The following is a 12,523-nucleotide window of genomic DNA, read 5'->3' as shown; positions in this document are numbered from 1 at the left end:
CAATTCGCTTACAGATAGCGGCAGCAGCAAAATTCACACAGGGTTCAGAATGCGCAGCACTAGTATTCCCTTCTCCCATCCGTCCCGCAGTGGTGAAAGGTGCCTTATAACACAAGGTTCCCTTCTGCAACTGCAAGGTGTGGGTCTCATAATTCAGATGAGCCCCATACTGATCAAGGGTAGCGGACCCTAAGATAAATGTGGCTGCATCAGTAAACTTAGGCAGCACATACGGACAGACAATTAGGTGCAGAGGGCCCAAGGATATGCGAAGGGAAACTTGGCCCAAAATGACCTGCTTACCCCCGTCAGCAAGGGTGACAGATGACCACGATGCCGGTTGAGGTTTCAGTCCGAGCTGCTCAACGATGGACGCAGAAATGAAGTCATCACTTGCACCAGAGTCGGCCATGGCAGTTAAAGAATGTCTAGCGACATGAATGCCAATTAAAGGAACTCTGGGCCCAGTTGACGCAGCAACTTTTGCACAGAGAACCGAAACATGGGGCTCCATGTCAAGGTGCCCCAGGACAAGAGGGGGACCGTGCCAAACGTCAGCAGTATATGGCAGACCTGGAAGGGAAACAAGTTGACCCGTCATGTCTACACTGTTGAAGAGCTTGCTACCAGCACGAAACTGAAGAACCCGACTCATCCCGATCAGCAAGGAGGCAGCTCTCCGGGATAGATGTGCTGGTAACAGGAGACAGGCCGCAGTGTCAGGTCGCTGATGTTTGCAAATACGATAATGAGCAAGTTGAGACTGAAGTTCTTGGAAAGAGGAGGAAAACCAAATGGTATGCCCACCCAAGTTGCTAGAGGATACACACCGTGGAATAGCAAACAGATTACAGTGCTCGTCAAAACCAGGACGAGCAGTACGAGTGTCAAACGAAAAACGCCATTCAACAGCCTTCTCAACTTGGTCTAACACGGCCGGGACAGCACATCCAACTGGGCAGATTATGGGCACCAATCGGGTTTGTAACCCTGGGAGTACTTCCCTGACACTGTCCTGGGCAACCCCCTATTTGTCCCCGTTCCTAGAATGCCATGGGCACTCTGCCACTAGGGGCTTGTCGTCCCCACAGCAGAGGCAACGGCCATTTTTCCGGCAGTAGTCATACTCCACCCGAGTGCAGTAAAACTTAGTCATCCACTCTGCCGGATTCGGATTCCTGCCACGCTTGCCTAGCACCGTCGTCCCCATTCCCCCAGCAGCGGCCCTGGGCCGACCCTTGTCCCTATGCTTGCCACCCCGACCCCTGCACCCATGGTTCGACTGACCAGCACCGGAGGCCCGGCAAGCTGTGTTCCGCCAAGCGGCAGCAGTAGCAGCCCGAGGCCTGACCTCCAGCACCGGGAGGTCCCCCTCGTCAGTGATGATGGGTGTGGTATCCTGCACAGCGGTAGAAGCATGCAGAAGCATGCGGGTTTGGGTTTGAGAATGAAATTTAGCAAGTTGACGGGCCTCAACACCAAGCGTGTGCTGCACACGTTTTGCATATTCCTGAAAAGGTTTACCATCTGGTCGGTCGCACATTCTCCTGAAAACTCAGCGGAAAGGCTATGGTACGACTATGGTACGTGGCTGCCGTTTCGCTCGCCCGCATCTAATGCTGCCCTGCAGCAAGTTTTTCTAGCGCCGCCAGTTCGCGTGTTTGGATCTGCGGGGCAAAACGAATTAACAGTGCCTCCAAAAGTTGCTCTGAAGTATTTGGCAACTGCGCGTTTGTCCAGTCATCATGCCAGGTTTTCGCGGCGCCTTCAAGAGCATTAGCTAAAAACAGGCAACGTATACATCATGGTTTCCGCCTCGCATGAAATCAAAATATTTCCGGACATCATGGACGAAGGCGCGGATACGTGGCGCAACTTCCCGCGATAAGTCGCTAAGCTTAATATCGACAGAGATACTAAGCCTAGGTACCGGAATATTTATCCTAATCACCTCATCACTGACCCCAGCGGGCAAATCGCGCTCGGTAGCGATGTAAGGAACAACATCGCCGGCGGTGGCGACCCGCGATGTGTTCCACCGCAGGAATCGGAACAGCAGATGAGGGATTATTGATATTTATCAATTGATCGTTGTTATTCAGGGCAATAGGCGGTGGTGGGACAGTTCCATTGGTCATATCGATAGCGGTGGGACAGTTCCATTGGTCATATCGACTTCGCCTAGTCTGCTCCATTCCAACTATCCTGACCCAGATCAGGCAGACCGTGTACCCAGGTAAAGAGAGCTGTCAATTTTTGAATGTCTGTTGCAGCACCGAAAGGGTGCTACGGAGCTCTTGACAGAGCCTTCGGCAAAGGCCATAAGCATGAACCAGGCCACCAACTCACAAGCTTACATGCAACAACTAAAACCAGGCAATACTAGCTACGCAAGCTATGCTAGGACAAACTTTTGAGACGACCAGAGCAGCATGAAGTGGTGTCAAGCCGATGTCCCCAAGCAACTGCTTTGCGTCCATGTCACTAGATTGGCGCAATAGGTTGACAAGGTCGTCCATATGGCACCTTTCCTTGGACAAGGCATCCTCCAATTGGCACGCGGTAAATTGACTTAGATTGTTTGCCCTGGCAAACTTATGTACTCCAAACTCATCCACTGGACGATGCTGGCTGTATTTCTTGCGTGGGCGATCTTGTCGCCGACGGGCGATGTTGTCCAGGGCGTTCCGGTCAAACTCGTAGGCGCCGTCCTCATTACCGTTGTCCATGGACATTGTGTTGGAAGGATACGTTAAGGTTCAGATAAAATGAAGAAATGAAGAAGCGCTCCTTCATAGTACCGTATCGCTATGGCCGATTGGTGACACCGGATTGGTGAAAATTACCAATCCAGTAGCAAAGGATAATCCGGGCTGGGATTGAGCGGCGGCCATCACCAATCCCTGTTTTGGATCCAGGTCGGGTGCCGGACCGCCTAACTCGCAGAAAAGCACACATAAAGCAATATTTCCTGCCAAACTTTACATTATATAGTCATTACATTAATAAATTATTACTTGGTCAGCAAGAGTTGCATCATGGCAGGAAGGCAGCGCACGATGTTTGACTTCGCACCGAAGCTGCCCAAGGATGCGCCAGTGGATGAGCGTCTGGGGGTCCAGCCTACTAGAAACGTTTACATGCGACTGCAGATTGGTTGATGTGGGCCTGGGGCGCCTCGGAGGGCCCACAGTGAACGGGGGGCAGTCCGGTTGGCGGCTTTCACCAATTCGGTGGCAATGGGAAAAAGTGGACGGGGTAACACCAAACCGTATCACCAATTCCGGTGTTGGAAAGATTAACTCTAGAAGCGTTTTTTACTTCACCAATCCAGAAATCACCAATCGGCCATAGCGATACGGTATGGAGACGGTAGAATCTTCAAGCAACTTTTGAACGACCAGGGAGAGTTGCTGATAGGCGAATTTGTATGAAGCTATAGAATTCCTTTATTCTTTCAAGGTAAATGAATGCTGATGTATTCGTCCGTTAGTAGCGTGAAGCTTTGAACACTCTTTGTACGGCAGATTCGGCACAATGTTTTGCCTCATTGCGATGTTGCCTAAAAATTTTGAACAGAAGGGATCACTGCTCATGCTGGTGCAGCAAGACATGTAAGGAGATGGCCTGGTCACAATCCAGCAGTCATATATCGACAATCTCAAGCGATGACAACTTGTTACATGTGTCTGTAATAAAAAAGGGACTTTGCGATGGTGTGGGGAGCTCTTTGAGTGGTGGGACTGTGGAAATCCAGTTTGTTTCGCCCGTAACAAGTTTGTTACGGGCGAAACAACGTCCTACTGAAACGTTTGGATATGCCTATGCAACACATTTCCTCAATTTCATGAACTGCAAGTATTCTCATCCAACATCACCCCAATCTCAGTGTAAACTAGTCTCCAAATGTGCCTGCACAAGACTGTCACCCCTGTCACCCGGCATTCACATTGCCTTAACCTCCTCAAGCTTGTCGGGGTGTGACACGTGGGCATGAACCTTGTGACAATGGGCATTGTCACAAAGAAACTGGTTGCAGTCAGAAATGCATTTTTGCTCATGCCAGGTTACCGACATCGGTTACCGATTACTGGGGACGGTTAACGGATAACGGTTCGCCCGGTAATCCTACCGACCGGTTACCCATCTCGTTAACTGGACCCGTTAGGTCGGAACCGGGCCGGAACCGGCCTGGAGTATGCCATTGGGAGGGCAGGGACCGCCGAAGGAACCGGCGGCTCGGAACCTAAAGCAGCTTTAACGCTAGTAACCCAAAATTCTAGAAAACGTTAGCAAACGGTTTTGCTAAAATAGTTACAGACCGGCGGCTGCCACTTCGCGGACGGCCTCTTCGAGGGCGTCGACTATTGTAGCCAGAGGTCCGGTGACATCATCGACCTCCATCCACGCGCCAGTAGAAATCGGGATCTTGATAGCAAAAGTAGGATCTTGAAAACTTCAGGAATGAGAGAGGTCCCGGGAGGAACCGTCTCGATACCAAACTTGTTACATCTAACCAAACCACAACTGGATGGTGGCGTCGGAAGACACCGATTGGAAGAGTTTCGAACTGTGAACCAGTGAACTTGTCCAGTAACCGCGCCAAGCGAGAAAGGAAAAACTAGACAGAAAAATGTATCAGTTTGGGATCAGATTTAAGAAGAGGTATGCAACACACACTTAAGGCATGTATTTGAGGTTAAACCAGCAAAGGATCTCTCCTGCTGTGTTCAAGCATGACATTGTGAACTACCACCTTGCACCTTCCCACAGGCACAGCATTCACACAAACAACTTTGGCTGCCTCAATTGACCGAGGCCAAAGTCACATCAACGCCTCTCGGGCTAAATTTAACCTCAAAAGGTACTGCGTATCTCATAATCGAGTTCTTAGATGGCGGCGTATGATTACTCGAACTCCCAGGCCTTGGGTGTGTAACGGACCAAACATAATACCGTATCGCTATGGCCGATTGGTGACACCGGATTGGTGAAAATCACCAATCCAGTAGCAAAGGATAATCCGGGCTGGGATTGAGCGGCGGCCATCACCAATCCCTGTACAATTTGGATCCAGGTCGGGTGCCGGACCGCCTAACTCGCAGAAAAGCACACATAAAGCAATATTTCCTGCCAAACTTTACATTATATAGTCATTACATTAATAAATTATTACTTGGTCAGCAAGAGTTTCATCATGGCAGGAAGGCAGCGCACGATGTTTGACTTCGCACCGAAGCTGCCCAAGGATACGCCAGTGGATGAGCGTCTGGGGGTCCAGCCTACTAGAAACGTTTACATGCGACTGCAGATTGGTTGATGTGGGCCTGGGGCGCCTCGGAGGGCCCACAGTGAACGGGGGGCAGTCCGGTTGGCGGCTTTCACCAATTCGGTGGCAATGGGAAAAAGTGGACGGGGTAACACCAAAGCGTATCACCAATTCCGGTGTTGGAAAGATTAATTCTAGAAGCGTTTTTTACTTTCACCAATCCAGAAATCACCAATCGGCCATAGCGATACGGTATTTCACCCGGCTGAAACGCGTTATCGGTAATACACTGCATTCTCTATCGCAAGGTATCTCGCCTGTAGCCAACAAAAATCGTATGAGCACAAACAATTTTGGCTGCCTCCATTGACCGATCTCAAAGTCACATCAACGCCTCACGGCCTAAATTTCATCTCAAAAGGTGCCGCGTATCTCATGAATTCTGAGATGACAGCGTACGATAACTTGAACACCCAGCTTGTGTTACCATTTGCCCGCACGGGCATTCCGACTTGCCACCAGTAGACCGACATATTTCCTTTCATTTCGCTATGAAATTCGCAAGCTGCTCGTTTGTACATTTACTTTAGCCAATGCTCGGGGCCTCGGGAGACTTGCGGTGTGCCGCGATGAAGCTCGCGGCTGTGGGGCGGATTGCTGAGGCCGCTGGCGCTTCGGGGATAAACATCACAGTCCGCACCGAACTTCACCCAGCTTGCGTTACCATTTGCCCGCACGGGCATTCCGACTTGCGGTCTGCCGCACTGTCCATGTGGCATGCACCCGGGATGGATGCGATTCGCGTGGAGCCCACAGGCGGTGCTGACGATTCCGCCGGTGCAAGCTTAGCTCCCACACCAGGGGTGGCCGGCCCTTTTTCCGGCTTCGAGGAAGCCGACACCCGACTTATCATAAATTGACATCATGAATCGCAGACATTCTATGACCCCCACCAGTCATATCCTGCACTTGGCTTTTGCAAACTATGAACTGTTCCATGACCTGAACCATGACTTAATGACAAATTATGACCGGATCCATGACCACATACATGACCGGATCCATGACTGGAAAACCCGTCCATGACCAAGTCGTTCCCCAAGTGGATGTCCCTAACCTGGTTTTCCTTACTTGGGCTCTCTTGTGTTTGCTGCTCCTTGCCTGCAGGCAGGCGCTCCCACCTCCGCCGATGCCATCACCATCACCACAGCTGCTGTAAGTGTTCGGGCAGACAGCATGTTTCCCGTGATCTAGGACAAACAAACTGTCCATGTCTTTGTCATTACTTGCCATAATGTTCTAGCAGTGGGTAGCAGTGAATCACCTTTTTAACCACACAAGGTACACAAGCGCCACGTCATTTATAGATGTGTGGATGCATGCACACAGCTGTAGGATGCGTGAAGCACGACGAGATTGTATTAGCATTTGTGATAGTCCTCATCATGTTAGCGCATACAGGATGCATGGGCTTATTACAGTAAGGTCTCCTTACAACATGACATGTGCACATGTACGTCCACAGCTGTACTGATCAGGAGCCGCTGGCGAGCTACTGTGCCACCTGGAAATCCAACGGCTTCTGTACCCCCATGTACTTTGCCAACAACCAGTCCATAGCTGACTACTGGTGCCGCAAGACGTGTGGAACATGCGTCGGGTCTCCACCCCCTTCACCACCGCCGCCGCCCCGGTCTCCACCGCCTTCACCGCCGCTGCCGCCCCGATCTCCACCGCCTTCGCCGCCGCCGCCTTCACTGCCGCCGCCCCGGCCTCCACTGCCTTCGCCTCCGCCGCCTCCCCGGTCTCCACCACCTTCGCCGCCGCTGCCTTCATCGCCACCACCCCGGTCTCCACCACTTTTGCTGCCGCCGCCTTCACTGCAACCACCCCGGTCTCCACCACCTTCACTGCTGCCGCCTCCCTGGTCTCCACCACCTTCGCCGCCGCTGCCTTCACCGCCACCGCCCCGGTCTCCACCACCTTCGCTGCCGCTGCCTTCACCGCTGCCGCCTCCCCGGCCTCCCCCGCGTTCGCCGCCGCTGCCTTCACCACCGCCACCCCGGTCGCCATCCCCTCCAATATTCCCCCCGCCGCCAGCGAACCCAATGTAGGCACCGACGGACAATTGAATTGGTAGTATAGCTTTGTGGTTGACGCGTCCAGCTCACGCAGTAGGGACCGTCCATGACTGGTGACCTGCTCTGTTTACGTATATGCAATGCCGGCCCCGCCATCAACTCCTGTGCGGATGCATGAGGGACTCTGTTTGTACAGAGAGAAAGAGAATTTATAAGCTTCGAAGCACTACACAAGCAAGGTTTTGTTGCGTTTGCGCTAGCTCTCATCTCTGTGTTCGCTCCTGCAGCATGTGTGGGCTTATCATCATCTGCAGTACGTAGGTGCTATTTAATCTGCAGTTGGGGCTACTTGGGGTTTGAATGCCTACTACTGCTTCGCTTGTTCCACGTACCTGCTGCCTTATTAAATGCGGCTGCTTGTAAACTAAACATACCGTTGCATGTGTGTGACCGCGACACAACAGACACGTGCGTATGAACATTCACAGCTGCACTGATCGGGAGCCATGATGTCAACAACAATATAACCCGCTAACGCTGTACGACACGACCCGGGCCCCGGCTAAAACACGCTCGCTTGTGTATGCCCGTTGTGTTAATGTGGTATAACTATTCATATCGCGGTCGCCAGGGTGCCGCTTTCATCACCGCCGGTGCCAACACCGTCACCACCACTGTCGTAAGTGCTTGGTTAGAGCGCGTGGGCGGTTGGGTGCTGGCCTTACTCCGCAACTTTGCATGCACCCACGCACCCGCACTCAGCGTGCTTTTCGAGCGCTAGGACAAGCAAGCTGTATCGACTTATTTTGGCTACTAGCTATGATATTATGTTAGTGAGTAGCGGCTAATGGCCTGGTGGCCGCTCAACTAAGATACTGCTGCTGGGTGCATGCATGGATAACCCGCTAACCAGTGGGCAAGGGTGCTCGTATAAGTCCATCAGCATTATATTCCCGTGTGCATTGTTCTCCAGCACCTCTAGCAATAATGGTATTGCCGCTGGCTGCCTGCTACCTGACTGTCCTGACGGGTGGGTGTGCCCGAATGCCACCTGCCTTCCTTGCTTCCGTCCGGTGCTTGTTAGTTGTGGTGCGAAATGATAAACAAGACCATCCCCGTCCTTGATGATCCGTGGCTGCCTGCTGTCCCAAGCATCTCAGATGCGTCGACCGAATGTCGTACTGCGCGGAATTGAAAGTCAACGGCGATTGCAAGCCCAAGTCCTTCATTGGCGGCTTGTCCGTCCGTGAGTACTGGTGCCGCCAGACGTGTGGAGTCTGCACCGAGTACGTCTGTTTCTGGATATGCATCTGTTGCGTGCGTATTACACCAGCTGCATATATGCACGCTAACTTACAACCTTGCTGCCACCTTTCCGGCTTCCTCCATCCTGCCTGTTGCCTGCTTGCTGCGTGTTTCCGGACAAGCACTTGTGAGTGTGTGTTATAGGTAGCCATGTGGCCTTCATGTGCGCGCCTGCCTGCTGCTTTGCTTCCATTGAACATTTGGCACGCTTACGTTCGCTGATTCACATCGGCACGGAAGGCTCCGAAACCTGCTCATCCATAGCATGCTTCCATCTTTTCTACGCAAGTAGAATTTTGCGTAGATTTGCGTAGATTATGCTTCGTATAATCCCGCCCCCCCCCCACACGGCCGCGCCTTCTGGCCCGACGCCACCATGATGCTGTCGCGCAACAACAATATAAATCGCTGGCAACGTACATCATCACCCGTGCCCTCGCTGTATCACGCGCGCGGGTGCGTGATATTTTATATCACGGACGGAACGAATCTCCGTCGGTCGCCAGGTCATCGCCTGGAGGACGACGGAGATGCGTTGACCAGGTGTCGTACTGCAATGTCTGGAAAAACATCGGCTATTGCGAGCCCACGCGCATCCTTCAAGGCTTATCTGTCCGTGACTACTGGTGCCGCCCGACGTGTGGAGTCTGCACCGCGTACGTATGTTTCCGGACATGGACTTGTACAAGTTTTTACACGTTCCTCAGGAATGGGGGTCCATGCTTCCTGCTTGGCTGGTGTATGCCGTATACTGGCAACATGATAAGAGGAAGACATGCCTGCTTTTCACGACATACCCGCCGAGGCCAATTCGCGGACCTGCTGCTGTTGCTGCTGCTGCAGGCCTCCCAATGCACCATTTCCACCGCCCCTTCCCGGAGATGCCCTAATCGGCGGTGAGCTAGCTAGCGACCGCTGTGCTGCGCAACTGATTGTATACGCTCGTCACAAGTTATACTCACGCACAGCGGCTCCTATTCCCAAGAGCAGCGTTTTTGCCCGTGAATTTTCCGGTCCGAATGGGGGAAATAGGGTTTTAAACGCGGGAATAAAACTATTCCCAATCTGTAAGGCGCTGGGGAGGCTCCGGCCCCCCCAGAAACACCCCCCCATGCGTTACAATTTAGTTCGTACAAATGCCGCTGTGGGAGCTTTGGGGCTGATTATTTTGCAGCGTTTGGTCCGGTCAGGAAGTCCTGTTCCTCGTTGACTCGCGGGCGTGACCTTCCGAACAGTACCATCCACGGGATTGAAGTGCTATGATGTGATTAACATGTATGTCTCCTGTATGATTCCAGCGGCTTTGGCATTGACAGCCCATTTTTGGCTGGAGGAATGAGCTTGTACGGTCGGAACACAATCTGGTCCTAGTTTTCAGGACCACGGAGAATGTTGCGCAAATAGAAATCGCTGCCCAACATGATGCTCATGCGTGCACGTGCATTTGTGTGGTGGGCGGGTGCATGTCCATCCATGCATCTATCGGTATTTATGTACCCATCAGCACATGCATTCTTGCAGCTACATTCATAGCCGTGCAGCTGCTCAGATAGCCCGCCCCTAGTTCATCATTCAACAAACTCGGCTGGCAGCCGTATACACACATAGATACATACGCACATACACATGCATGTACGAATATGCGCATACAAACATGGTTATTTCTGCACTCTGACTGCTTTACACATAGTGCCAAGGGCGACTTGCGGACGAACCGCCAATATATCAATATAATCAATTTCAATCATATGTCTTCACCACCCATTTAAGCTGGCTCTCCTGAAGACATGAAGACCTGCAGCGACCACCAACTACTCATGCGCCTGTCACCAGCTGAATGAATGGGAATGTTACATACGGTGTATCCCGGACCCGAACGGACCACCTGTGCTGCCCCCGCGAACCACACGGCGGTAATACATGTCTTTTGTCGTTCTTGCCACGTACCTCCCCCACTGTTGTCGTCTGCTGTAATGTTGGCGTCGCCACTGCTGCCGCCGATGCAGGCTGTGCCGACCCTGCCGCCGCCCTGCTGCTGCACAACCAGTACCGTGCACGGCACGGGTCGCCGGCACTGGGCTGGGACAACACCCTCGCGCAGCAAGCAAAGGTAAGTACGCTCGCACAAGTATGTGTGTAGTGTTCGTGGACCAACTCCGAAAAAGGGACCTGAAGGGGTTTCCATTGCGGGGGCCCCGAGGTGGGGATCTCCCGGTCGGTTAGGGGAGGTGGGGTTGGGGAATGGCCCGCGGGGAGAGGCGGACCCCTGTCATGCAAGAGTCCTAGCTGCCACCTGCCGGCACGTGAGCCAGGCGTGTGTTGGGAACAGTATGAAGAGACAACAATGCGTGAGCGTGTTTAGCAGCTAGATTGAGAATCCGTGTTTGTGTCCACGGATTCTTGCTGCAGCAATAGGATGAATACACCTGCAAGATAGACAGATGCATGGGAGGAACCCAGTAATGGGAACTGTATCGTGACAGCATCGCACGCAGCTCCACATCGTACGCACGTATGCCGCTGCGGCCGTTTGTGGATTACAGCACGTGCCGTCCTCGTGTAGCTTACTTTCCGTTCGTCACCTGGCCTCCTTCTGCGTCACGGCCTGCACCAAGTACACTCCCCATGTACTAATGTATAATGTTGACGTCCGAACGCAGAACTGGGCCGCCAACCTGGCGCTAAACAACAGCTGCGGTTTGCATAACGAAGGAGTCACCGGCGAGAATTTGTACACGACGTCGACCTCAAGCCAGACATCTCCCCTCAATTGCAGTAGGGCAGTGGAAGCATGGTACGGCGAAATTTCGCTGTACAAGTTCACGAGCACACCGTACACTGACAATCCATACTCGATTATTGCGCGCTTCACTCAAGTCGTGTGGGCTTCGACGGCGCAAGTCGGCTGTGCTGCAGCGCGAGGCATGAACTGTTATGTGGTTGTTTGCTATTATGCACCACCGGGAAATATTATTGGAGATAGCTACCTTCTGGCGAACGTCTTTCCCCCCGTCTCTGCCCGCCGATCACTTGAAGTGGACATCGCTTCTGTTGAAGACGTGCTGCCCACCGGCAGTGACAGGGATGGACGGGTGGTCATTACGTCCGTCGCTTAATAATAAACACGGAACGCAAACCCACGGTAATACATGCACATGCCCCACCACTACTTCATCCACCTAAATACACGCCAGCCAGGCATTCTGTTCCATCTCCACTGTGTATGTGTACATGCACATTCCACGCAGATTGATAGGTGCCCCGCTTAGAGACACACGTTCTTTGGTGCAGAAGGAGTTTTCCCATTTCCTGGTTGATTTGGTGTTTGCAAAAGTCTCCAGGGATCCAGCGAGTTCATATATTATGCCAGCCACATGCACGACCGTGGAACCCTGGACCGCGGTATGTAGTTCCACAGTTTGCCTTTTGTCTCCGGCATCATATGTATTGTGCTGTGCATGCCATTCATTTCACCTAAGGTCGTCTCTGTATGTATGGCAGTTGTTTGCTTAAATGTAGGCTCCAATAGTTCCCAAATCACCGCTACTCCATAGTGCATGTGCATGTGTACAGCGTGACCCGAGCTAGCGAGCACATGTCGTAGGAGTCAATCGCATGAATCCATACTGGCCAATGGTGCTGGCTGGCCAACCAGAGTGCACATACCTAAGTGCCTCTCCTGTGTCAACGTTGCATGCAAGTGGGGAGTGCGTCCCCTGGCCCCGCACCCATATGCGAGTTCTCCTAATGATGCATGTGTCCGCCGGGGCATGGTGCAGTGTGGACTGCAGGCGCAGAAATGCCGCCCAAGTTTATTTCCCCCTTAGCATGAAGCCCCCTCAACTCAAACACACCAGGCTCGGGCCGG

The 12,523-nt window shown here is 52.6% G+C and overlaps 2 protein-coding genes across 2 annotated transcripts; one reads left to right on the top strand and one right to left on the bottom strand.

Moving 5' to 3' along the window:
• Positions 1-5,736: 5,736 nt before the first annotated feature.
• Positions 5,737-7,782, bottom strand: VOLCADRAFT_106087 (uncharacterized protein; the record flags this gene model as incomplete). The annotated part of the gene is made up of 4 exons (XM_002953610.1): positions 5,737-6,033; positions 6,387-6,430; positions 6,895-7,473; positions 7,743-7,782. 4 exons carry the CDS (start codon positions 7,780-7,782, stop codon positions 5,851-5,853), a joined length of 846 nt encoding a protein of 281 aa, XP_002953656.1. The 3' UTR covers positions 5,737-5,850.
• A 2,710-nt stretch (positions 7,783-10,492) lies between these two features.
• Positions 10,493-11,771, top strand: VOLCADRAFT_82450 (uncharacterized protein; the record flags this gene model as incomplete). The annotated part of the gene is made up of 2 exons (XM_002953687.1): positions 10,493-10,765; positions 11,316-11,771. 2 exons carry the CDS (start codon positions 10,493-10,495, stop codon positions 11,769-11,771), a joined length of 729 nt encoding a protein of 242 aa, XP_002953733.1.
• Positions 11,772-12,523: the final 752 nt, after the last annotated feature.

This window comes from Volvox carteri (assembly GCF_000143455.1).
Source record: "Volvox carteri f. nagariensis unplaced genomic scaffold VOLCAscaffold_37, whole genome shotgun sequence".
NCBI classification, from domain to species: Eukaryota; Viridiplantae; Chlorophyta; class Chlorophyceae; order Chlamydomonadales; family Volvocaceae; genus Volvox; species Volvox carteri.
This window is presented reverse-complemented; position numbering and strand designations above follow the sequence as displayed.